The sequence below is a fragment of the Eublepharis macularius genome, chromosome 3, assembly GCF_028583425.1.
Source record: "Eublepharis macularius isolate TG4126 chromosome 3, MPM_Emac_v1.0, whole genome shotgun sequence".
NCBI classification, from domain to species: domain Eukaryota; kingdom Metazoa; phylum Chordata; class Lepidosauria; order Squamata; family Eublepharidae; genus Eublepharis; species Eublepharis macularius.
The window spans coordinates 89,216,523-89,243,622 of NC_072792.1; the positions used below are offsets into that span (position 1 = coordinate 89,216,523).

Here is a 27,100-nt window from a genome sequence, read left to right on the forward strand (position 1 = left end):
ACATCAGTTACAGGTAAGTCCAACTGTTTTTATCGTCATGGTCACAGTGCAGTCCCACATAGGTAATCTGTGAACTAACTTACCCAACAAGGATGGCAGGTGTAAGGCTCTCAATGAAAAAGGCTCTGGAGTACCACTTTACCCACTGCCATTTCTCTTGCAGAGTTAACATCAACGGCATAAGGAGAAATGTAGGTCAAGTTCACCACCTTATCGTGTCGTATTTGCTGCTATCAACTGCCGCCATCTAAATCTAAATATATATCTGAATATATATTTTTATATGTGAAATATGTTATAATATACTATGTTTTTTATCAATCTATTTGTGGTTTTTAACTGTATAAATTGATGTGTTTTAATATGTTGTAATCAGCCCTGAGCCCTTCGTGGGGAGGGCAGAATAGAAATCCATGATACTGGATCCAGCCCTGAAGTGAGGTGTCTGTGGTTACCTGAACTCCAAAACTCATCCCTGCCAACAGTGCATCTGTATGCAACCATCACTTGACGAACGCAAAACAGCTCAAGGAATGGATAATTTTTTCAACTGGCTGTACTTGAGAGGGTAAAATACTCAGATGAAGCAGTTCTGCAAGGTTCTGACGTGTAACTTTGCTAACAGGATTACCAGCATGGCTGAGGACATGGCCCAGTAGTCTCTGAATACATATGGCCCCAGGTTCACACTAAATGCTGAATGTATGACATTCTGTCCTCAGGTAGAAACATTTTTGCCTGTATGGAGTCCAGAACAGTCCCTATTGTCAGGTGCTTCGCATCACCTGTCATACCCAGCAACACCCTGCTGTTATGATTGTAGTCTAATGCTTTATGTTATGGTTAAATGCTGAGGCTATTCTTTGACTGGACAGCAAATGTTACTCGCCTGGTCTTTTGGACCCACAATGTGAAACAACAGGAGGCGTTTGTTCCTGCTGTTATCTGTATGCTCCTCTGAACTGCACCAGGGCCCTCTCTCCTTAGTCTGGAAAGAGGTGCCTGCACAGACAACTTTGAAAGTCCCATATATCAGTTCTGCTGTTTTCCTGCTTAGATACTTTCCCACTGAGCTTAGCTGACCGTTAGACTGGCAGAGGGGCAGATTTTAGAATTTGCTCACGCTTTGGAAGCCTATATATGTTTGATGCTTGCATGTGAACATTATTCCTGGCAAAAATAACAAAAACAACAACATTCTATTTATATACCGCCTTTCAGGATGACTTACACCCACTCAGAGTGGTTTACAAAGTATGTTACTATTATTATCCCCACAACAAAATACCCTGTGAGGTGGGTGGGGCTGAGAGAGCTAAAAGCTGTGACTGACCCAAGGTCACCCAGCTGGCTTAAAGTGGAGGAATGAGGAATCAAACCCAGTTCTCCAGATTAGATGGAGTAAGTTCTTGGTACTAGCAGCTTTTCAATCAAGTATTTTTACTGCCTGCAGTGAAACCTTTTATGAGTTGCTTTGCAGATCCTTACACCTACAAAGAGAGTCTCTGGACCAGCTGTAAGTTTGGACTTTCTCCAACTGATGTTCAGCCATACGTTGAATAGTATGGACTTGATGGTCTGGAGGTGCAAAAGTAACTTGCTTCTATTTGCTACTACCACCCAATCGTCCAAATACAGGTAACTCTCACATCCACACTCCTTAGGTAGACCACCACTACTGCTATAACCTGTGTAAACAGGCAAGGAGCCATAGCCAAACCAAAAGGGAGGGCTGTGTATTGAAGAAAGAACTCCCCGCGCTGAAAGCAGAGATACTGCCTGTGATCAAGGTGTATGGAAACATGGAAATGTGCATCCAGTAAGTGATGTCAACACTGTAAGCAGAACGTTCAGATGGAATCAAAGGCTCAACCTCAGGTAGAACTGGCTGGCCTGTAATTGATAGGGTATCTCTATTGCCTCTTGCAGCAAGGAGCACAGCCTGGTAAGTCTCTAGGGTGGCTTCATCCTACTATATAAAAGGCTAACTGTGTTCCAGACAACTCACTTCCTACCCTGGTGCACCTCTAGAGGGTGCTGCCATGGAGGGAAGCCCACAAGAGGCAGCCAGTCCCTCCGAGAGCGCGCTGCAGCAGGAAGCCTAGGCCAGGATCAGGTGCAGAGCAGGTGGCAATGCCCGCCCTCCGCCTTCACCCAGCTGGTATCAGGTGCGGAGCAGGTAGCAATGCCTGCCCCCCGACTTTACCCAGCTGGGAACACAAGCGGAGCAGATGGCAGTGTCCACCCCATGCCTTAACCCAGCTGGGACCAGGAGCGGAGCAGGTAGCAATGCCACCCCCCTGCCTTCACCCAGCTGGAATCGGGCATGGAGCAGGAGGCAATGCCAGGATCTGGAGCAGAGAAGGTGGCAATGCCTGCTCCCCATTCAACCCGCTAGAATCAGGCACGGAGCAAGCAGCAATGCCCACCTCCCCCTTCACCCAGCTGGGATCAGATGTGGAGCAGGCCACAATGCCCACTCCCCTTCACCTGGACGGAATCAGGTGCAGAGCAAGAAGCAATGCCTGCACCCTCTCACCCAGATGGGATCAGGCACAGAGCAGGAGGCAATGTCCAACCTCTCTTCACCCAGTTGGGATCAGGAGCGGAGCAGGTAGAAATGCCCATCCCCCACTTCACCCCGTTGGGATCAGATGCAGAGCAGGCAGCAATGCCCACCTCCCATCACCTCAACGGAATCAGGCTCAGAGCAGGAGACAATGCCTGCCCCCCTTTCATCCAGCTGGGATCAGACGTGGGGCAGGTGGCAATGCCTGCGTCCCTTCATGTGGCCGGGATCAGGAGCGGAGCAGGTGGCAATGCCCGTCTCCCACCTTCATCCAGCTGGGATCAGGCGCGGAGCAGGTGCAATTCCTGCCCTCCTTCACCCAGCCTGGATCAGAAACAGAGTAGGTGGCAATGCTCACTCCCCCTTCAACCTGCCAGAATCAGGCACAGAAGAGGTGGCAATGCCCCCCCCCCCGCTTTCACTCAGCCGGGATGAGGCGTGGAGCAGGAGGCAATGCCCACCCCCCTTCACCCAGCTGTGATCAGGCACAGAGCAGGCGGCAATGCCTGACCCCTTCATCTGGCTGTAATCAGGCATGGAGCAGGTTGCAATGCCTTCCCCCCCCTTCACCCAGCTGGAATCAGGCATGGAGCAGGAGGCAATGCCCGCCCACCCCCATTCACTTGGCTGGGATCAGTAGCAGAGCAGGTGCAATACCCCCCCTTCACCCAGCTGGGATCAGGAGTGGAGAAGGTGGCAATGCCTGCCACCCCCCTGCCTTCACCCAGCTGGGATCAGTCATGGTGGAGGAGGCAATGCCCATATAACCGCCCTCCCCTTTCTACAGCCCAATGTATTTTTTCCCACAACAGGCTTTATTGCTAGTTCTATATAAATGTCCACATCATAACTGTAAGATGATCCCCAGGGACAGTGGAAGATCCCTCCATCCATGGGCTGTATGGTGAGTGTGGCCAAGGATCTCTAGATGTCAGGAAACCATACCTGGAGCCAGATGATCTTGAAACCTCTCCAGTAAGGGTTGGAGAACGACTGTGATGCTGCCTAGGAGAAGGCAGAGGCAGAGAATCAGCCCAGTCAGATTCATGTAGCGGACTAGCTAAGTGCACAATCTCTCCATCAGATATGGATATGAGGAAACAGTGGGTGGGCTTGGAATGCCGCTGAAGGGATAGCATTCTGGGAACAGAGCCAAGGGCCTCTTCTTGAGTGGGAACTTTGGGGAGTGCTTCAGTTTCGAAACTGTAGCAGAGCTGCTTGGTCCAAATGCTTTGACTCATGTTTGGTTTTTTTCACACCCAGTTCAGAGCTGCTGTGCTGGATAGGAATTAATTCAACCTCTACTGATGGACACAACAGAGCCCTTGGAACTAACAGATATGTTGCATCTGAAGTAGTGGTAAAGAGCAGCAGGACTCTAACCTGGAGAATCAGGTTTGATTCCCCACTCCTCCATTTAAAGCCAGCTGGGTGACTTTGGGTCAGTCACAGTTCCCCGGAGCTCTCTCAGCCCCACCCACCTCACAGGGTGATTGTCATGAAGATAATAATAACATACTAATGTTATTATTATATTAATAGATCCTGTGTGGAACAAATGATGCCTGTGGCCAGTTGTAAGTAGACAGCACTGATACAGAGGGAAGTAGACTGTGCTGTCTCTTCCTTCAAATGGGCCTCTAAGGCCTTTCCCTGCAAGGTAGTCTTGAGTCTCACAGCTCTATATAATTTCTAGCCTTCAGGGTAAATTGGCAGCAAATGGAACATCTAACCACATCATGTTCTTACACGAGACACATCAGGCAGAGGGTGCAATCATTGGTCTGTGGCATTTTCGCCCCACACTCAGAACGCTTTTTAAAAAGAGCTTTATGATCCATTTTACTTCAAACAGAAAAATCTCAACAGGCATGATGGAATGGAACGTTCCCAATATCAGAAAACAAGAGAGATCAGTGTTTAACTCTTATTATTATAAATGTTCTTGCCTATCCTCACTAGAAAACAATGCATTTTTCATTTTCAATATTACAAATCAATACAATGTTTTGTCTCATCTTGCATCTATCTTAAAAATATGGTGAAGGGCATAATAGTAAAGGACATGATAGTTCTTGAACTAATGCATATAACTTTGAAATAAAGTTTCAATGGAAACAGCTCCTGGTTTTTATTACTTCAGCCTGTTTAAGAACCTCAGCAGTTATGTACTGCAGCCATGGCTTCCAATACTTGAATTAATATATTACAGCATTTTGAAGAATACTGAAAAGTTTAAAATGGGCCTCACTACATTATTGGAAATACTATTTTTCTTTTCATAAAACCTTTCAAACAAGTAGCTATATACACTCTGTAGGCTACGGAAGATGCCTTGGGAGTCTTTTTTTTGTGATGCAGTTTGCTGACCATTTCCAACACGTTCAGAAGATCATGGGTAACATAAACATCTAAATAAAATTCCCAAGGTATACATGATTACTCAGCAATATTTAGGGAATTGACTCGTGTTTTGAAATGGAAAGGTATATATATAGATGATTCTATTATTTGGGGAGTTTTTGAAAGCCTTTTATCTGATGCCTATTTATGTATGTTAGTTGTTATTTTAACTTCTGTATTTAAATGTTGACCCGCCCTGAGCCTGCTTGTGGGGAGGGACGGATATAAATGTAATAAACTGAAACTGAAACAGGGTAGAGGATTCCAACACAGCCATTAAATAAATGTATACTTACCAGCATCAAGCTGTACAGAATGAGCAGAATGATGAGGGAGGTATTTAAATAATCTGATGTCAGGAATAGGGAGGCATCCAGCAAAGAGAGGCATCAATTCCATGTGCACTTTGTGGGTTGCCTGAGCTGCTACAGGCATAGATATTACTCCAGAGCTCTTCCCACAGACTGCCCAGTTACTACTGTTATCTACAACTGAAATAAATACTAATTGAACACACTATTAAACAAGGAAATGTTATTAACATCTATTGTTCCTATATGCATTAAAATTATTGTACAAGCTTCAGTATTAGGGACCTGTGCAAAACATGTGAATAGAATGCTAATTCTGAGGCAGTAAGCAACATTATCCAATTAGTATCTGGAAGAACCAGGACTCTCCTATAACTCACAATCATAAAGTACTAACTTAAGGATATCTTAAGTTAAAGAATTAACTGTATGATTGAGTAGAGAAAGAGTAAGAGAAAGAAGGTGGATAAGCCCAAGACCAGAAGCTAATTTTGGGAGTGGAAAAGAAAAGGCAATGATGGCTAATATTTCCTCATTGCAAGAATCTGAAGCAAAGTTCTAGTGACAGTACCTGGAAATCTGGTGGGATTTACCTCTACTTTGCAACTATTAAACTATAGAAGTTAATGTTTTTTTTTACAAGATTAGGAAATGAAATTCTGTAAAAAGATAGGGCTACAACCTTACGTACATTTTCATGAGACTCAGGGGAACTTCTAAGTAAACGTGTACTAGACAGTGCTATAAAATCATGAAGAATTATCAATAACTATAATAATCTGTATGCAGAAATTTAAATGGCTGAATAATTTTAAATCTGTAGCGTTCTGGGGTCCCAAAGAAGATGTATCTGTTTTCAGAACTAGCACTGGAATTATTAAATGAAACTACTACTAAATAGCCAAACTGAAGCTTAACTGAATATCCTAAAGTCTCCCACCATAAGCCCAATCAACTTGCCTACCTTCATACAAAAGTTTTGTTGTACAGTATCCATCAGATTCCGTTAGTGCCTCATCTTTATCCACATCCAGGAGGTCTGAAAGGCGGGTAATTGACACTTCCAATGAGCAGAGTGAGCCTGTTTTACAATATTCTGCCCCCAATGGGGGGGAAATCTCAGCTTTCACATTATACAATGTCTGGCAGGAGCATAATAATATTCATAGTCAGTATATAAAGAATAAAATGAAACTCTTCCTACATAATTTGAACTGGTCAGATAAGAGACTCCATGTATTTGTAAATGGGAGTTTTTAGCAGGGTAGGAGATAATCTCCTGCCCCTTACACTTGCAAAAAAAAATCCAAGACCATCTTGGACTTGGGATACACTTGACAGTACTTGGGAGGGGAGGCTCCACACTAACAAACACACATGGAGCTCTGGAGGATCAGCTGATGCAGCGTCCAACTGGGCCAGATCGAAAGAAGAAAAGCAGGGAGAGCTTTTGCAAGGATGGATGTGTTTCTGAACCTCTGATAAAAAGGAATCCTCTCCTCCACCATGTGTCCTCAACTCATCTTCCTGTTCCTCCCAGTGTGCATTCAAAGAGCAGCAAGAAATACGGTGTCCATACTTATGCACTGGCCAGAAGTCCCAGCAAAAATAACAGAAATGGTGGCATCACAAAGACTTGTATGCACCCTACTGATGGTCAAGTCCCACAGGTTGAAAACCATTGGTCTAAAACAACCAAAAATTGCTTCAAAGCAGCATGAACAAGCATTATAATGAATATTTCTCAATCCAAGTAGGTCTGAATCTTCCATGAGGGCTCATTAAATCTTACCATGTTGCATTGGGAAGCTCTTTGCGAGCAATTATTAATGGTTCTCTCATGTCAGGCCAGTTTCCTAGTTCCCTCAAGGAGACAGCAGAGGGGCCTCAGCCTTCTTTGAATAAAAGGGACCTAGTAAATTACCACCCCTGCCCCCAGTGTCAAATTTGCCTTTTCTGGGTAAGGTCATTGAGGGTGGTGGCTGACCTGCTTCAAGGGTTTTTGAATGACACATCAGCACTTGATCCATTCCAGTCTGGCTTCAGGCTGGGCACTGGAACTCAGACTACTTTAATAGCTCTGACTGATGACATTTGGCTTCAGCTACATAAAGGTGATTGTGCACTGCTGATTTTATTAGATATGTCAGCAGCCTTTGACACAGTTGATCATTTGATCGTGGTTGACTGCCTAGCCTCACTGGGGGTAAGAACTACTGCCTTATAATGGTTTGCATGTTTCCTCCAAGGACGCTCAATGAGCGTGGTCATTGGGGATGAAGGTTCATCCTGATGGGAACTGCAGGGTAGCTGGCTGAAATTAAATCCTTTGAAAACTGAGGTCCTGCGGCTGAGGGGAATGTCAGTCCTGTTACTTGACAGAGCCCAGCTTTCTGCTGCAGACTCGGTATAGAGTTTGGGGGTTGGGCTTGATTTTAAGTTTTCCATGGACAAATAAGTGTTCACGGTGGCTAGAATGGCATTTTTCCATTTTTGCCGGGCCCAACAACTGTCCCTATATCTATCTCAATTTGACCTTGCCACACTGATCAATGCAACAGTCACCTCTCGTTTAGACTACTGCAACTCACTCTACATGGGGCTACCCTTGAAGATGCTCCAGAGACTTCAGGTGGTGCAGAATGCGGCTGTTAGGTTGCTGACCAAGTCACCATGGTCAGCTCATAGAACACCAATTTTGAAGCAACTGTACTGGTTATCAATTAGCCTCCAGATCCAATTAAACGTGTTGGTCCTCACCTTTAAATCCCTTCACAGTCTGGGATCCTCATACTTTCAGGTCCGCTTTTCCTATTATGAACCCCCTCCCCTGCCTACTTCATTCATCTTCACAGGGTTTGCTGGTGGGTCTCAGTCCTGGGGTGGCATGATTTTCTTCTACTAGGAAGAAGACCTTTATGATTGTAGTGCCCTCATTTTGGAATGCACTGTCAAAAGGTACTTTTGCTCAGCGGGACCTGTTAATGTTTTGGAGACTCTACAAGGCAGAACTATTATGGCATTATTTTGGTATCTAATATTCTACAGTGAGGCAGAGCAAATTGCTGTGCATTTTATCTACCTACAATTTTATGTTATTTACAGGGTTTTATAGACTCCGGTTGGGACTAGAGCAGTTTTTAATTATTTGTATTAGACTGTTGTTTTATTGTGATTTTATTGAATATATTGTATTTTTGTATTGGTTTTTAACTGTGGTAATTATTGTGAACCGCTTCGAGATCTTAACTGAAAAGAAGCGATATAAAATTGAATAAATAAATAATAAAAAATATTGTAAATGTAATTTTAGATTGCTCTGCTTTATCCCACCTCTGCTTTTATACCTCATCTTGCTTTTTTTGATGTGTTCTTATTTATTTTATGGACTTGGCTGTTTATTGATTTTTGATTTGTTTTTGTTTTATTGCTTTAGCTGACAGTCACCTTGAGCAGATCTGGAGAGGTGGCATACACATTTTCTAAATATGTAAGTATAGCAATGATGGAATAATCAAACAAATGTAAAAGAGGAAAATATTACAAAGTAAAAAGTGGAAAAAATCAAAAGTTTCAATAATAAGAAAGGTTGTCATTAGGTTGTTTTTCTTCGAGCTGATCTAAATATTAAACTCATCGCTATTATCATAGGGTTTTTATAAACAGGAAAAAAACTATGCATTCATGGGATTACCACAGACCATTAAACTGAACCAGAAATCGGAATAAGGTTACTACTAGTTCTGTTGCAACATAAGACTTTCATTTTAGCCTAATAGAAGAAAAGCTAAAACACTAATTGGTGTTAGCATACTTTTAGTATTTATAGTAATATTTATAGTACAGCTACTTTTGTACATCTGACTGCAAACTAGGAAAAGTTTCCTGGAATTCAATGCTGTTTAGTGCAAAAATGGCAGTTTGAAACTACTGAAAGTTATCTTGTTGAAACAGCAGAGCCTTAAAATAATCATTTTCCCATTACATTACATTCAACACATGACTGCTGCCTCCAAGTGGTACTTGCTCCAAATGCCAACTGTAGCATCTAGAATACTTTCCTCGTAGGTCTGTCTGTAAGTGAAATCAAAAAGAGTCCAGTAGCACCTTTAAGACTAACCAATTTTATTGTAGTCTTAAAGGTGCTACTGGACTCTTTTTGATTTTGCTACCACAGACTAACACGGCTAATTCCTCTGCATCTATGTCTTTAAGTGGAGATCCTCAATGCCATCACTAGTAATATCAGGAAATCCAGTACCTTCATGAAAACTCTACGAATGCAACAATCCACTAGGTGTGAAGCTCTAGATGCTGCAGTTGCAGTGTAGCTCACTTGCCAAGTAGAGACAGTTTCAGCCTCTAGATGGTGAACATAAAGCACAAATGCAGAGGAGTTAGCCGTGTTAGTCTGTGGTAGCAAAATCAAAAAGAGTCCAGTAGCACCTTTAAGACTAACCAATTTTATTGTAGCATAAGCTTTCGAGAATCAAGTTCTCTTCGTCAGATGCATGATACAGATGTGCTACTGGACTCTTTTTGATAAAGCACAAACTAGCACTATAAAACTTCTTGCTGCAAGCTATACTGTACTGACTTTTATGCAGATTTTTACTATGCTTTTACTGAACCTGTCTGCTTCCAGTCTAACAGTTCTTCCCCCTTATCTCAATACTCCTTAGGAAGGTAACAGTGAAACTTACAAAAAAGTTTTCCAACTGAAATTCATAAATGTACGGCTTCAAAGAGAGTGAGTGCTCTTCAGAGGAAGCTGAACGGAAGCTCACTGAAAACTCACACTGCAAGGATGAGGGAAGATTTTTCATCCACTTCAGTTCCCATACAAAAAATACTGCTTGCTTACTATAGATATGCTGAAAGAGAGAGAAGTTATTTTTCCACGGCTATTGTATTTGTATATTGCAAATCATAGTGTAATCATATACGTAGTTACTCCCATTTTAAGCCTTAGTTTGGAATCAACTCTGCATAGAACTGCACTCTTAATGTATTTGTTAAATTTTGGGTAGCCATACTGCAAAAGGTGGAATATGATTTTTTGAAGAGTAAAGAGCATAATGTTACATTAGCAAGTATAAGGTGTTTCAAGAACATTATTTCCATTTTTAGTATTGCAAAAGTTTTAGTGCTGCACTACATCAAACTGGTAGTTATGTCTAAGATGCATGTACCATCACCATACATGGAAACAAAATAAATATTTGCATTTATGCAGACATAATCAGTAAAGGTCTCCATGTGCTGCATGACTACCATTTCACAGAAATGCAGGGCCGGATCTACGGTTGCTGGCACCCAGGGCAACTGAAGTCCGGCCACTCGCACGCGCGCTCCTGGCGCTGCGTGATGACATCGCGGTGCCGCCCCGTAACAAGCCGGCTGTCCCGGCATGCTGTGGAGCTGGCGGCAGCAGCACAAGTGGCTGGGAGGCCACCTGCGCCATTCACCTGCCCCACAGGACAAGGGGCGGCCGGCTTGCCGTGCGCCCCTTGTCCTGCGGGGCAGGCGAATGGTGCGGGTGGCCTCCCAGCCACCCGTGCTGCCACCGCCAGCTCCGCAGGACAGGCGCCTGTCTTGCCGCCCGCATGCTCCTGGGTTGGCAGCTGCGCCCGGCACCCCCTCTTTGGCAGCGCCAGGGGCAGACTACCCCCCTGCCCACCCCAGTGATCTGGCTTCTGATACAAACTTAAAGAGTTCATCCAGACCCCTGGCTCTCAATGCATCTTAAGTTTATTTCCATGCAATCACAATAGGGGATCAGATGAACACAAGTTTGGGGTTTATGCCAAAACAAGAGCAAGTATTCAACTCTCCCTCATGGCTTTTCTGCTCTTATGTTAACTACCCATTCCCACGTTGATTCTTTATTACCTAGTACATAACCAATAAAAAAGGACTGCTAGTCAAACTGTACAAGACTACACGACTAAAGGAGTAATTGTACAATTTTTGTAGAACATGCAAGTATAAGTGTGTTTTTGACCACAACATTTTGAGATTAACAAGTTGTATTTCAGACCTAGCCTTCTCTCTCACTTGCTTTCAGATTTTTCTTTCCTCTTTACTAACTGAAGCTTAGTATAGGTGACAAATAGATTACTGTCTCTCTCGAAAGACCTTTAGATAATTAATATGCATTTTTAAAAATCGCAATTCAAGTAATCAGAAACATGTTTTCAATTTAAATAACATTCACATAAAGATGCTTCACAACTTTTTCAGGTCCTATTCCTCCTCACTGCAGTCCCTGATCCCAAAATACCAATTAGCAAATCCCTCCACACATACGAGCAAAAGAACCATAACAACTTTGAGTCCATGTTTCTTTTTAAATACTTTGGAAGTGTCACAGTACTCAACTATTTTTCAGAACAGGTTTTTGTTTGCTTGCTCTTTAACAAAAGCTATGTGACTTTCTGTCACCAGCAATAAGTTAATGCCTCTATTCTCAAATTCAGAAAGAGTAGTATAAAGCTACAATTCACATTTCTATTTCACATATTCAGGAATAATAAACTTGAGATACTTTACCTGCTCAGCTTTGGAATTTAGAGGATCCAAAATTAGACCTGTACAACTCTCAGAACTTTTTAGATTACTGTCAGATAAATGAAAACTGATTTCAGACATGTTCTGCACACAAACCTGTATATACTTCCTAAAATAAAGGGGAAAGATCAAAATATGTATTTTAATATTGCAAAGAGCTATTACATAGTATATTTCATCCCCTGCTAATTTTTTTTTACAAATACAGGCTTAAAAATTAGCAGTTTCTAAAATATTCATCTCACTGTTTCATCACACTAATTTATATTGAAGGCAGGCAATTGTCACAGAGAGTGGGGGGGGGGGTTACATTCTAGATTCTCATTTTAAAAAGCAAAAAAAAAAAGATGCCCCATCATACATTTAAAGCCCAAAAATAGAGAGAACATAAGACATCTGGCTACAGAAATATCTCCTGAACTTTTTGGAGCCAAATTAAACTAACTGTGGGTAGTTTGGAATGTGTCTTTATATGAAAACAGAGAAGAGAAGGTTACCTTTTGCCTGCTGATAGTAAGGAATATTTGGCCTTGAAAGGTATACTGAATGTAAGCGAAATAATTGTGGAGTAAATTGACCATGGACAATCAATGGTTACCTGCAAGGGGGAAAAAAGTTCTTATCTGGGAAATTAGACATTTTAATTTCTCCTCATTTTACACAGCTGCAATCTTTTCTAGAAGTTCTGTATCAGTGTGTGGCAGGAAAGACAATAAACCATATCTTCTCTGCCACTTTACAGTTTCAGTTCACACAAGAAGTGCATTAACACACGATAGCTGGAACAGGAATAAAATCATGCAGCTCGCAAATTTTTGAAGACATTTTTAGTTCAGAAATCAACTAATTTGAACAAAAAAAAACTAATAGTTTTTCATGTAAAAATTATTGTCCAAAATAGTATGGAAGTACTAAGCTCAATCTCTGACGAACCAAAAGGAATAGTTTAAAAAGCAAATAACCTGTATAACTGTAGACATCAGCCTTCTAAAGATTAGAATTTTTTCCCCATAAATAAGGAAAGTTAAATATGCCATTTATTGGTTCAATTTTACTTGACTTTTTAAATATTCTCTAGTCAAAACAAAGTTTTACAATTAAGAACCTGCTTTTGATATTTTCTTACTTTTTGGTCAACTGTAGCCATGTGGCTGTAAGAAGTCTCCTTCTCTTTGCTTTTTCTCCGAAGCTCTTTACCAGCTAGGTTTTCATTTTCCATCATACATGCTGGGGTTGATGGTAAGTACAGAACTTCAAGCTCAAAAGTAATCACATGATATGCAGGAGCCATAGGCAAGCTGATGCTTGTAATTTTCTCAGATGACTGTATTGTTAGTGAAGCTTCTGATGCCTTTTCTAGAAAGATTTGAAAGACTATTTTGCTGGGTATGTGTGAACATTCAACGTGAAAAAAGAATGCAGGTGAGAAACCAAGTACATTCTAAAATGCTCAGAGTGCTTTGTTTCTTTAAAGCAACTGTAACTGCAACATTTTAGCCACTGTGTGGCATCATTACATAAACAGAGCCAAGTCAATCTAGTACAACGCACAGTCCATCAGTTAGCATAATGGCTTTCCATTAGCAACTCCTTACGACTAAGAACATTCCTGACTTAAAACAAAAGATGTTTTGATAAGAGACTCATACCAGGAAAAAGAATAACAACAGACAACATGAACACAAAGCAGTTTCTCCATTGAAAACTCACATTGAAATCCTCTCCCCCACAAAAAACTCAAGGGAGTTTCAGATACAGTTTTAGAATACATCAAGGAAAGATGCTAATAGACTAGTTTTGGCAAAAACTTTCTGCCTATAGTTGCAAAGAAAGAAGTTCTCTCATCCAGTTAATGAAAATTAAGAACAACAACTCTGTTTTGAACTGCTAAGACTCAAACCTGCATTCAAAGTTAATTCTCCTACAAGTGTTTTCTTACACTGTATTCAGGGGTGGCAATGAAGAAGTAACCTCTAACTATCCTCTGTTGCCTGTGGCCTATACTGTCTTCAGAATCTTTGGTATATAGCCTCTTACTCTGAAGTAGATTCAGCATGCCACTATCAAAACAGAGTGATACTTCCACAACTATAATTACTAAACTGTGTAGGTATATTTTTATACTCCACCTAAAGGAATCCCAAAAAGCAATTAATATAATATGGAAACTGCATACCCCTGGTGTTTGAATAAATCACTGCTTTGCTTTCTGGGTGGTACAGGATTGGCATGGCATCAGCATTACTGAGCTGCAAGGCATCACCATTCTTCATGATATAATGTCCAGTGGTCACTGTAAATTTTACCTTCTGAGGAATCCCACCCAAAAGACTATCTGATAAAAAAAGAAAACAAAAAATCATGATAAAGAGAAACACTTGTTGGCCCTGGGCACCTACAATGAACCTACAAGGCCAATAAATAATTTACAAATAGGCTTTGGGTGATGAACCCACAACACTATTCCAATACAGGTTCACATTAGTCAACTTTTTTTAGTTTAAAAGTGATGCATCATTATGCTAAATACACTTCAGTTGCTCCAACCTTTTTAGCTGAGTGGAAATCTACTGCATTAAGTTTCCCAAATAAAGTTATACAATTCAAAAGGTACCTTTTAAAACCCTTTCTCTTTCAGAGCCTCTCTTACATAAATATTGACTGGGTCCTTGCATTAGAGGCCACAGTACAAACAAACATCCTAAAATTAAGAACAGGAGGGAGAAGGAAAGGCAAGCCACACCATGGATGTGTTCAGATGTTGCGATTAGTTACCAGAGAAGGACGGTGGTACCATTTACTTACCAGTACGGTTTATTAAAAGAATCTCCTTGGTCTCACCAAATTAAACTAGCATATGCATTTGTCTCCAAAGAGTACATAGGTGCCTAATTATCTAAGGCATTAGCAGATATATGCCCAAATTACTTTACAACATACAGTTTCCATTCTTGCTAGCCAATACTCAAATGATTATTTTAAAGTACTGTGTGGTAAATGACTTGTACCAACCTAATAATATGGGAATGAATCCAAATTCTAGCAAGGAAAAAAAGTACATGGGAATAGATATTCCCTGCCGTCCCTAAACATTCCCTGCACATACAAGCTAAGTTTACTTCATTCCTGTTTTGCCCACTTTACCCTACTTATTACAGTCCCCTGCAGTATATGACATACTGCTCAGAAGGGGAGGCAATGATGATCTGCTTCTATGAACTCAAGGATTTTAGAATCCAACCCATAGTTCTGAAAGACAACGTTCAAAAAAATATCCAGCATATTCCAAATTGGGCAGTTTCTACCTTAAACACATAGCAAGAGAATAAACTAGTATGATTTCTAATTGGTTTACCTACCAGTACATGGTTCCACTTTTAGCTGTGGCTCCTGAGAGTAGACATCATACTGCACAATTGGATAAATATGAGGGAGGGCAAACTGCATTTTGCCCACTGAAATGCATAACTGCCTGAGAGTATATGTCCCAGGTTCCTTGCCCTGTAAGAAATTTTTAAAAATTAAGTTTCCTCCAGAAAGCTGTTGGGAGTACCTGGGCAGAGAAAATAGTAGATCATAATAGTCACTGACAATATCATCATGCAAAAAAATTATTTTGACCATACTGGATTCTATGGGGGATATCTTCATATAGTGGGGAACACTACACATATAAAAAGCATGGACTTTGATATTATACAAACATCATCAGAATCAGCAAGCTGTAAAAAAGCTTTTCAATAAATGTGTATTTTCCCTCTGGCACTGCTATAAAAATGGGAGAATGTTACTAATTTGATCAAAGAACAGGGAAGAATTTCTCATTCCAAGAAAGTAACAATTTAAATATGGAAGAGATAAAGTGGGTTTTGTGACACATTTATTTTTCAAAATAGATGAAAAACTCATAAGCAACAATTGTTTTCAAGTGATGTTGTTACAAGACTGCTTGTCTCATGTTCCTAAAATACCACAGTATTTTTATCAATGTTTGTTATGGAAAAATGATCACTGGAAAAATACTTAAATCATTTATAGAAATGCTGTGGTATTTATCAAGGTATTGCAGTATCCTTTACCACTAATAGTTAGCATCAGAACAGGATCTGGGAGACCCTGGTTTGAATCCCCACTTTTCTATAACAAAAAACAAAGGAGAGGAGAAAACGAGGGAAGCCTCTTTGGGTTGCCACTGGGAAGAAAAGCACAGTATAAATCAGTAATATATTCAGCGGTGCACCATTTCGAAAATATAGTGGTGTTAATTCAGTTACAGATTAGGCACCTCCTGGTTGCAGACAGGAATCGCAAATAAAGGATAAAATGTATGAACCATTCAAGTATATTTCACCTAATAATTGTTCCATACCAACCATACAAACACAGCGTCATTTCAAGTTTGCTAGCACTCACATCAGCCAGCAGGCATCGCACATTCAGAACTTGAAACAAAAATGGTAGACACAAAACAAAAACGTGTACTCTGCAACTCAGTGCTTGTGCAGAAAATTGTTCTAGCAAATTATGGCCAATAATTAAGAATAAGAATTGTGATGCTTGTTTGTCAGAAAGCTAATGATGAGAAGATGTATTGTCGAAGGCTTTCACGGCCGGAGAACGATGGTTGTTGTGGGTTTTGGTGCTACACCTCTGAAGATGCCAGCCACAGCTGCTGGCGAAACGTCAGGAACTACAATGCCAAGACCACGGCAATACAGCCCGGAAAACCCACAACAACCATAATGATGAGAAGATTATCTGATATCCTAAATACAGTGTGATCCATTTACCATACATGACTTATTTAATAAACCCACAGCAAGTTTGTGACTGAAATTGTAGGATGAGAGCTACATTTTGGAGGTCCTTGTGGACTGTTTTAATTGTTTTTACATTGTATTTTATAATATTTCATTATTGTTTTATGGATTGTTATATTTATTGATATTTATGATACTGCGACCTACCCTGAGCCCACTTACAGGAAGGACAGGATAGAAATCAAATAAATAAATAAATAAAAGTACCCAATATTAATCTTATGACCTAGCAACAGCAAACTGAAATATTTTATTTTTTTTAGAAAATGATGTTGTTTAAATATTGTACTTAAACAAATTCAAAGCTTTGTATGGAAATTATTTTTATTGGAACAATACCTGTAAAAATATACAATAAAAGCTTTGTTAACCAGTATGCTAGCGTAAGTGCAGCTGGATAAAATCTTTCTGAACTGGCATATTTAATTAACGGGCAATCTCAATTCCTTGTGAATGCTGGTAAACAAAGTTTTTACTGCATGCACTTCTTTTACTTTATTTAAAGAAAAAAAGGTGGCAATTACAGTATATCTTCCACCATATAAATTTATAATTTGTCAGATGAATTTACATCTTGATTCTTAATCTGATTATATGTATTTGTGGTTTTATCCACCCTCCCCAGGTTTACAAATCAATAAAACATACATGTACTCTCTCACAATTACTAGGGATAATTACTTGAAATATATTAATCATAACTTTTAAACTGCCAAACTATCTAATACTGTATTGGTAATTGCATTCATAAATTGGTTATTAGTTTTATGAAACAATGAACCTTTCAAAATGGAAAATTTTCTACCTGAAAAATAAAGCACTGGAAATTTGTCTAACCTGAAACCCTACATAAGAAACACTCCCTTGGTCTCAATAACAGTTATTAGTTATTAGCATTCAAAGAGTAAAATCTTGTACACTAATATAGCATAAGCACAAGATAAATTTGAGTTTAAAAAGTGTTTTAGATTAGAGTAATTCTTATGTAGAATCTGTTTAGTTTCAGTTCAGTTCCTTTCCCATTTGCTGCCCAACCCCTTGAGCCTAGAAGATATCTCAAATGCTAACATCAAGGCAACCACTTGGACATAGTTTGGGGCATGGTTTATATTGGCCTGATTATTGTCAGGTGCACAGGATCACCTGTCATATTCAATACCCCCCTGCAGCTGAAGCTGATGCTGTTGGGGTGATTCTGTTATTTGAACCCGGGGTGGGAACCTGAGAACGGGAGGTGTTTGTTCCTGTTGTAATCTCTCCTGAGCCTGGGAGCCTGCTTGACCTTGAGCAGTCCATGAATCACACAGCCCGTTGTCCTGTCTGCAGAGTTAGAGGACTGTTAGAAGAAAGGGGGGTTGGGAATTAGGAGTAGCCTTGGAGAACCTATATCTGCTTGATACTTGTCTGTTATGTAAGAAAGGACAAGCCCACGGGGAATACAAAGAAACAATGCTTCACAAAGTGTTAAATTTTTAAAGTGCCAGTGCTATATAATTCAAACATTCGTACATATTTGGCAACTCCTTCAGGAACAAGAATGAATCCATCATACAAAAAGTGCATTCATGAATATTGCAACATGTCCGGGTATAATAAAGTCAGTACAAATTTAAATCCTTGCACTGGTCTCTTTACTTCTTTCTGGTGACCTTTCCATGCACAGAGAAAATGCAGAGGTGGGGTAGACCCCACCCCGCCCAATCCGGTTGATGTAATGTGAGAATCTCCAAGCATATGGAACCAGAGGCCGTGCTCCTGTAGAAGAGGATACGAAATCTGTGGTTTCTAAGCCGGCCCCAGATCGGGCCTGAGGAGGATTTCTACATCTACCCCACCTCTGCGTTTGTTCTGTGCATGGAAAGGTCACCAGAAAGAAGAGACCAATGCAAGGATTTAAATTTGTACTGGCTTTATTACACCCGGACATGTTGCAATATTCATGAATGCACTTTTTGTATGATGGATTCATTCTTGTTCCTGAAGGAGTTGCACAAATATGTATGAATGTTTGAATTATATAGCACTGGCACTTTAAAAATTTAACACTTTGTGAAGCATTGTTTCTTTGTATTCCCCGTGGGCTTGTCCTTTCTTACATACCAGATTGTAACGGGGTTTGCCACCCCTCCCCTTTTCAGTCTTGATACTTGTCTGTAGCTGCCAGTCATAACAAGGATGGTGTAAGTGTATGATATTGGCATCTTATCAATAAAGAACTTTTACTCTTGAAGTGAAGTCTCTTGAGAGTTGCCTGGCATCCTTACAATTATATGTGCAATGTCATAAGGCATGTGTATGAAGCAAACACATTGTATTACTTAACAAACATTAACAAAGTTCTCTCTGTACGGACATTTCTAAGAATGGACTAAGTAAGGAGGGGCATTAATTCAGGTCTCTAAGACACTCTCACCTGCTTCCACAAGATTACAACCCTGAGAATGGATGGACATGGAAAAAGAGAGGGGCTTCTACCATTCAACTACCTAGCTAAACTGTCACTTGGCTTCTTCCTCCCAGAATCCATCAGTGGTTAGCTATTCTGCTGGAGACGGAGAGAGAATGAGGCCCCTGCTATTGAGCAATATCTGTAGCAAAAGGAGAACAGGGTTAATTTCTACCTTGTTATGTTTATACTGTGGCAGTAACAGATGGACACACCCTTCCTTAGTACCTGCCAAGTGTTTTAGAAAGAGGGCAAGGCCAGGCATGGCTTTTGACCAGAGAACTTCTGATTGGCTGTGCAGATTTTTTAAAAGTTGCTACAGCAGCATCTGCACCAACACAAGGTCTTCACTGCATTACTGAAGGTAAGCTATGTGTATGCAAGAAAATATTTTAAAATATATGCTGATTTTAAAAGATATATGAAACTGCTTCTGCCTGAAATGTTGAAAAGTTACTATTAAGTTATGCATAGCCTCACTCCCTAACACTGTGGTTGGCTCCACCGCTTAAGTCAGCCATTTTGAGGTTATGCTCACCACTCTGTGTCAGAATTCCAAAAGAGCCCAGAAGCTCAAAAAAGTTGGGGACCTATATACTTATACAGTTGGCCAATTTTTTCAATCCTTCTATCCCTCTTGGGATCAAAAATGTCTCAGTTGTCAAAACCATTATCTCACCATACATGTAGATGTCCACTTCACATGTGAATATTGTTGTGCAGAGCCAGATACACTCCACCATGAAGCCACATTGCACATCCTACCATAGAAAGCACATCCTGTGCTGCACTATGTTGTCTGACTGAATTACTTTTACTGTTTGTAATCTACATTGAGTCTCAGCGAGAAAGGCAGGCTATAAGTGAATAAAGACAGCATAGTTGTAGTTCGATGTCTCAGTTCTATATTCAGGGGAAAGTTAGTATCAGAAGTGACAAATATACAATGACTGGAGCACTGAAACTGCAAAATGAAAAAAAAAAGTAATGCTGCAACATAGGATTTTTTAAGTGTGATGATGTGTTTTAGAAAATCTCTTTAAATCTTATACACTATAGCAAAATTACAAAGACAATGTGTGGAAGATATCACCTTCAACTGAACATTTTAAATGACACCATCACTTTAAATATCTTATAACTAATTCTGAGCAAATTTGATCAAAACCAAAACAACCTTACCTTTTCCATTGCTATTTAACAATGAATACAGTTTGGGGGAAAATGGAATATTTATTTTAATTCTAGCTATTGGCTGAGTGATGAGAAAATAATGGTTTTTTAAGTGATTTTGACATGTGTCCTCCTAGCTTCCTATAGCTGCATCACAGAATCTGCCAGCAATCCAGACAGGCCAAGATTTGACAAAAGATGAATGCAGAATCATTCAGCAAAGTTGTAAAGCTGTGGCAAGAGAACAGTACTGAATTATAGTGTGCCTTCTAGAAAAACATACCTGAGTTCTGAAAGTTATTTTATTGACCCCTGGTTCCAGTATTAAGTTGCTACATTTTAACACATGGGCACCATCTTCAAGAGTCAGCCCTGTGGGCATTTCCAGAGAAGAGCTGCTCTCCTGCCTCCGCAACAGCATGTGCACATTTTTGCAGATGATGCCTGTCGTGTTCAAAGAATTATCCGAGGGGCTCCTTTCATACATCTCATACAACTCCAGCATTGGCAAGCTACTTCTTGAGAGAGAGAGACCTACAACCTCATTTGGAAAGCTGATAATACCATTGGAAATCTTGTGTTTTGTGAGCCATTCAGCTGTCTTCCGGTAGCTATTTTTTTCAATGCTAAAATGGACGTTGATGGCAATCTGATCCACATTGACCGGGATGGGCATTTGGTTTACCAATGTGAGTTCTGTTGACAACATTCCACCCACATGGACCACAGCATTAGGAGGATCAAAATGTAAATTCTTGAGCTGTGCAAAGGGATGCATAGACAGTATAACTTTCTGACCTGAAAAGAAGACAAAATTGGATATTGGGTGTTTCAGTTTAACAAAAGTTAAGCTTCCATTCACCGTAAGAGGGGAGAAATGTCTCCTATGAATGGAGGGACTAATCGAGATCAGAATATTTACCAGGAAGAATCTAGCTTTATAGCATATGAAGCTGCCTTACATTGAGCCAGACCATTAGTTCATCTGGATCAATATTGTCAGCTCTGGCTGGCAGGCTCTCTTAGGGTTTCAGATAGAGATCCTTACCTATTACTTGATCCTCTTAACTTGAGATTGAATCTGGGTCCTTCTGTAGGTAAAGCAGATGCTCTAATACAGAATGATAAACCTTCCTGGTTGTACACTATATTCTAAAACTCAGTAACTGTCCGGGGATGAGCCTCCCCTCCCTCCTCGCCGCTGCCCCCCCCCGGCCCCACAGGCCCCAAAACTCACCCGGCCGGGGCAGGCGCGGCGGCGGACGAGCGCGGCCGCGGCAGTCGGCTCGGCGGCCGGGTGGAACACCGTTGCTGCGCCGCGGAGGAGGCTGCGGCGGCGACGCCCCGGGCCGGAGGGAGCGCCCTGGGGGAGGCGAACTGGCGGGCTGGACAGCCGTTGGGGCAGACGCCACCGGGGCAGACGGCCCCAACGCGGCGGCGGCGGCAGAGGCGAGGCAGCGCAGCCGCGAGGCCCACGCTCACTTGGCCCAGCCCCGCCCGGTGCCGCGAGGCAGCGAGGGGGTGGGAGCCGGACCCGGCGGTGGCAGGCGATAGGCCAGCCCGCCCACCAGGGGAACGGGGGAATGGTGCCCAATGGCGGCCGGGAGGCGGGAGAAGGGAACACCGGGCCTCCCACCCAGGAAAGGCTGGAGCCAGGTGTTGCTACCGGCATTGGGGCAGATAATGGGCCTCACCTGGGGCGCTGGCAATTGGGGAGCGGGGCGGGGCTGGCCCTAGCGAGGGAGGGGATAAAAGGGGACAAAGGCTTCCTGGCCGGGGAGGAGAAACAGGGAGGCTGTCCTGAGGGAAGGACCATCCCTGGGCCCAGAGGCTGTGCTTGCCTGTTGCCAGACACGGCTTAATAGCCCTGGGGCCATCTGAGGCCAATCTGAAGGGAAGCTGAGACCCCGGGAGCCAGCATACAGGCCGCTTGCCCAGCCTAGGTAGCAACGGGACCCCCCCCCCCGGACTCGCCGGCTGCACAGACTCCCACCACGACGGACCCGACGGACGCGGCGCCCCCTGCTGACGGAGAAACTCACAGTAACATTTCTATGAGGGCTTTGCTTTTCCATCTATGGAAAACAGGATGCAGATTAACTGGGTTGTGTTTACTCTATGCTCAGCACCAATTGAATAAAAGTTCTGTGCTAAGAAAAGACCAATCTGTAACTTACATAGTTTATGCAAAGTGTATTTGCATTTTTCTTGCTACTTGTATAGTGCTTGTTCTTGCTATGGAAAGTGACAAGGAACTATGGAACGCACTGAAGCCCTGGCCCAAACAACTCACCCCCAGCCACAGGAAAACACACTCAACCTACTCCTTCAGATCCAGCAAATGCTGCTCATGTGTTTTCAAGCATAGCTTCACCATAAACTGGAATTTTTATTTTAAAAATGAAGCTGAATTCCTGAAAAACTTAATACCGCAGCCACATTACATAAGTTTTCTGTACGGCTGTAGAATCATAGCTTGAAGACACACTGGTAAAAGCCAAAACTCATACTGAAATTACAGGAGGAAGTCAGGATTCTCTGTCTTGTGTGACAACCTCTTTAGCTACATTTTTTAGAAGGCTACTAGGGAGTATAATTTGACCATGATTCATTAAGCTCCCTCTACAATTTGAACCAGGTTAACATGCTATACTCGAACCTTCTAAAATTGCTAATCAAACAAGACACCTGGCAGAAGGAAGGCAGTATGTTATAACTGAGGAAATGTTTTTTTAAAAAGCCTGCAAGCACAAGCATAAAGTTATTAACAAAACAGGGGAAGTGTTGATATGCTAGGTATCCCAAGTCTTGCTTCAGAAGCCCATCCTATGAAACTGCTAAAGTTTTATAACTAATCTTTTTCAAAAATCTTACCTTTGCCATCTGAGGGCTGTTTGGCAAAATTTAAGATCTCTTGGCAAAAATGTTTGCGCTCTTCTTCTGTTAAGTTAGTATCAGCAGCTAAAAGGCTGCTTGTTTGGAGATAGCTGGCACACAGTTGAGGCATAGCAGAAAAAATGTGATGTACAGACAAAAAGAATTAATATTCTATTCATAAATATTCACACACTTTTCCAGCAAAATTTTATGAAATGAGTTAAATTCATTAATTCTGATTATTATCCTGTGATTGTTTTATTCTGAGTGATTTAAAATGAAATGTGGGGCAAAATTATAATTAAAAATGAAATTAATAATCCTAAAATAACTTGTGCTATATTTTAACATTATCTTGCATAATATATTTATATTGCATCCAAGGGAAGAGACTAACTGAGGTGGTTTGCCTTTGCCTGCCTCTGCATAGAGACCTTGGCCTTCCTTGGAGGTCTCCCATCCCAACTACTAACCAAAGTCAACAAGATTGGGCTTGTCATTTACAAGCCCCAAATGCTATGTTATTTATTTAAATTTCTATTCCGCCCTCCCCGCACCAGCAGACTCAGGGCAGATTACATTCATAGATGTTCAAATTTACAGTTTCTCAATTTAAAATCACAATAAATACATTAAAAATTAAAAATTTAAAATTACAGGTACAAAATTTCAAACGGTACAGAGTAAATAATTATGTACAGAGTACATAATTGAATCCTTCATCCAACCATCACTGAAACATTTCTTAAAGGAAGAGGTTTTGGAGGTGGATGCTCTGATAGGGAGGGACTCATTCTATTTCTATTTGGCCGGCGGGGGCCCTAACCAGCATCAATCATACGCCTGGCAGAACAGCTCTGTCTTACAGGCCCGGTGGAACAATAACAAATCCTGCCAGGCCCTGGTCTCATTTGACAGAGCATTCCACCAGGTTGTAAACTTGGTGTCAGCCATGGCAGCACTAGGACTTTCCCAATTTGTATCAGCCCCTACACATAAAGCAGGCCAAATGCTGGATTTGATCTTTGGGGCGGGGTTGGATGTGGCTCTGGATATGATAGAGCCGGTGCCATGGTCAGATCACTCGGTTTGAAGGCTCGGTTCAATATGACCCCCCCCCCCCGGGCCTGGATCAGGACTGCATCAGGTTGGTGCTGGGTGGAGGAACCCTCCACTGCCCTGACCTAATCTGGGCTGTTTCGGCCCCAATCCCAGCCAAAAAGGATCCAAAACAGCCAAAAATGGCTGATTTGGGCCCTTTTGAGCCCGGATGGGGCTGAAACCATCCGGATCAGGTTGGTGCCGGATGCCCCCCCCCCCCGGCACCAACCCAATCCAGGCCATTTGGGCTCCAATCCGGCAGAAACAGGCCCAGGATGGCTGAAAATCAGGTGGCCGGGGCCACCAGACAAGTGACCTCTTTGGAGAACTGCCGAAACAGTGTTCCGGCGCATTCCCCCTCAAAATAAGCCATGCTTTCAAGAGGCCTCTTTTTGTTTGAGAATGTATCAATTTCAGCTTAGTTATGCAGCAAAAACTTCTCAAGTTTCATAAAGGAAGGGAAATATCATAACAACATTGCACACATACACATATACACACGAAAAAAGATCAGATTAGGTTGCTCAAATTAATGATAATGTTGAAAGGAATTGGAGCACCAAACCTCCTCACAATACTTAGAAGTTATTTAACTCCCTAATAATAAAGGTTCATATATGCTTTCTGATTTAGAAAGTTATCAATTAATCTAAGAGGGTGCCAGTGTGCTTCGTGACAAAGTCAAGAAAGCTATGGATGTCTTGTCCAAACAAGGTGAACAAGAACACAGGTTACCGCAAAGTAAATGTAAATTAATAAGGAATACAAGAGAATTTGAAGATCGTAATGCTAAGTTCATTAAGAAAATAACAACTCATTTTTTGGAAGCAGGGAAAACGTCAAGAAGCCATTGGATATTAAAACAGGGGAGGACCAACTTTATATTTCTGGAAGATACTTAATTTGCAAGAGCCCTGAGAACCATCAGTCACAAAATACCAGATCAGTGTGTACAGCCAGTCACAAAATGGTGGCTTATATAGAAATCACAGCATTTTAGAGCAACTTTGCAGCACTTGGGTGAGGAAAGCTTTCCTCTACTGTTTTCCTGAAACAACCCACCACCACTACCCTAAATTGTAACTTGCCTTCAAGGAGAAATATACATTGTTGTTGTTGTTGTTAATAATAAATAATTACTTTTATAATCCACCTTTCTCACTGAGACCTAAAGATCCAGGCAGTTGAATGCCAGTTAGCCTAATGTATGTCTGTTCAGGTAAATTGGAGTAAACTGTTATTAAAAACAGAACTATATTAGAATTGTTATTAAGGACAGAGAAAAAGGCTCTACTGAAGAAAAAAGACAGTGTGGCTTCTAAAGTAATTATCATCTAACAATTTTTTTCAACAACTACTATCCATCTACTTAATCCAGCCCTGTCACTCCTAACATTCATTCGCCACACTCACATTGGTTTTTACTTGCTTTTCTCTACCACTTAAAACACATTAAATTCTATTCATTCACTCCAATAAGTATTTTTGATCTCCTTTCATTGAGCATTATGTGCACAGCTCTCTGTCCCTCTTGGCAGCCCTAAATGCTAACTCTGACCACATGATTTTTATCAAAAGTTCTCCAGCTTTAATGGCTATGAACATGGAAGAAACGGAACAGTTTCTGGTCAAACATATTTTAGATTCTCCTCCCCACCCTTTCCCTATAAAAATTGCCTGAACACCACATAATAAATCAACCTCCAACTTCTCCCTTCTTTTGAAGGATACTTTTCAGTTTGTCCAAGATGTTTCTGACATTCTGCTAGCTGCTTCCGTGTATGTGTAATAAGCAATGTCCACCCTTCAGCAAGGTAGGTTTTTAATGCTCCTTGAAGATACACTTCAGCCTTTTGGGGACTCCTCTTCTTCCTATGGAAGAGTCACAAGAGAGGGAGAAAGAGACAAATGCAATTTAATACTTAAATTGTCCATGCTACAAATGTGATAAAACAAAACAGGTAAAAAGTGACTTAATATTGCAATATTCATCATGCATGGGGAAAATTGTCAGAATATCACTGAAGGATTTTCAGCCCATAAACTTAGTTACACTGGCCATAAATGTAACTGACAGAAAATTTAATTTCCCAACCACTACAGCTTTCTTTCTCTAAAAATTAGTCTTTGTACTACCTGTTACACATTTCTGAACTATATAAGACATCTTTTCTTGACTGAGATTCCATATCCCTGCAAAAGAAAACGGAATGAAACTTGGAGATGTAACTATCAGTATAGCTAGTAACTACTCTGAGCAAGTATATATTACTATAGCATGGAGAAGCTAACTACTTAACCTACTGAAAATTTTTGGTTTGCCATTACTTTGCAAAACACAAGCCTGAAGTTGCCTTTTAGTGTTCTTAGAGATGCCCCTTTCAGAATATATTTTAAAGAACCATTAAAAATTTCAACCTAAGTGGTTGAAACATCCTTTGAAAACTTCAAACTTAAGTGACATATAATTTAACTGAAGATTTTTTTACATGTAAAACTCTGCCAGATCCTTTCCAACAAGCTTAGCTGAGCGGATTCGTCCAATGTTTGTGTACATTTCAATGGTGGCATGAGAAAGATCCTATGTAAGAGAAAAGAGAAAGGTTTTTGTTTTTTAGGGAAGATCGTATTACAGTAAATTTCTGCTACAGAATCCAAAAGTGCAGTGGTCTTCATCCCAAGGGATAGGACCCTGAAGGGGGTCACAGAGCCCCTGCAGAGCTACCAATGTTGTTTATTACCTTTTGGAAAAACCTGGATGCAAGTGTGTACATGCAGTGTGCGAGGGCATGCCTCCTTCCTATCTGCACACATGCAAAGGAGCAACTGG

At 41.2% G+C, this 27,100-nt stretch overlaps 1 protein-coding gene across 2 annotated transcripts in view; it reads right to left on the minus strand.

The window, feature by feature from the left end:
- Nucleotides 1-27,100, minus strand: part of TRAPPC10 (trafficking protein particle complex subunit 10) — a 79,101-nt gene that overhangs the window by 1,863 nt on the left and 50,138 nt on the right. Inside the window, exons 11-23 of one of the 2 annotated variants that reach the window (XM_054973780.1) lie at nucleotides 26,760-26,851; nucleotides 26,002-26,142; nucleotides 23,167-23,279; nucleotides 20,576-21,090; nucleotides 15,213-15,354; nucleotides 14,030-14,188; nucleotides 12,980-13,209; nucleotides 12,351-12,451; nucleotides 11,836-11,962; nucleotides 9,987-10,157; nucleotides 6,248-6,425; nucleotides 5,269-5,463; nucleotides 3,515-3,574 (exon numbers count right to left, since the gene is read on the minus strand). In XM_054973780.1, coding sequence (XP_054829755.1) covers nucleotides 3,515-3,574; nucleotides 5,269-5,463; nucleotides 6,248-6,425; nucleotides 9,987-10,157; nucleotides 11,836-11,962; nucleotides 12,351-12,451; nucleotides 12,980-13,209; nucleotides 14,030-14,188; nucleotides 15,213-15,354; nucleotides 20,576-21,090; nucleotides 23,167-23,279; nucleotides 26,002-26,142; nucleotides 26,760-26,851 — 2,224 coding nt within the window. The remainder of the gene's footprint in view (nucleotides 1-3,514; nucleotides 3,575-5,268; nucleotides 5,464-6,247; nucleotides 6,426-9,986; nucleotides 10,158-11,835; nucleotides 11,963-12,350; nucleotides 12,452-12,979; nucleotides 13,210-14,029; nucleotides 14,189-15,212; nucleotides 15,355-20,575; nucleotides 21,091-23,166; nucleotides 23,280-26,001; nucleotides 26,143-26,759; nucleotides 26,852-27,100) is intronic. The other variant, XM_054973781.1, reaches the window with a different exon arrangement.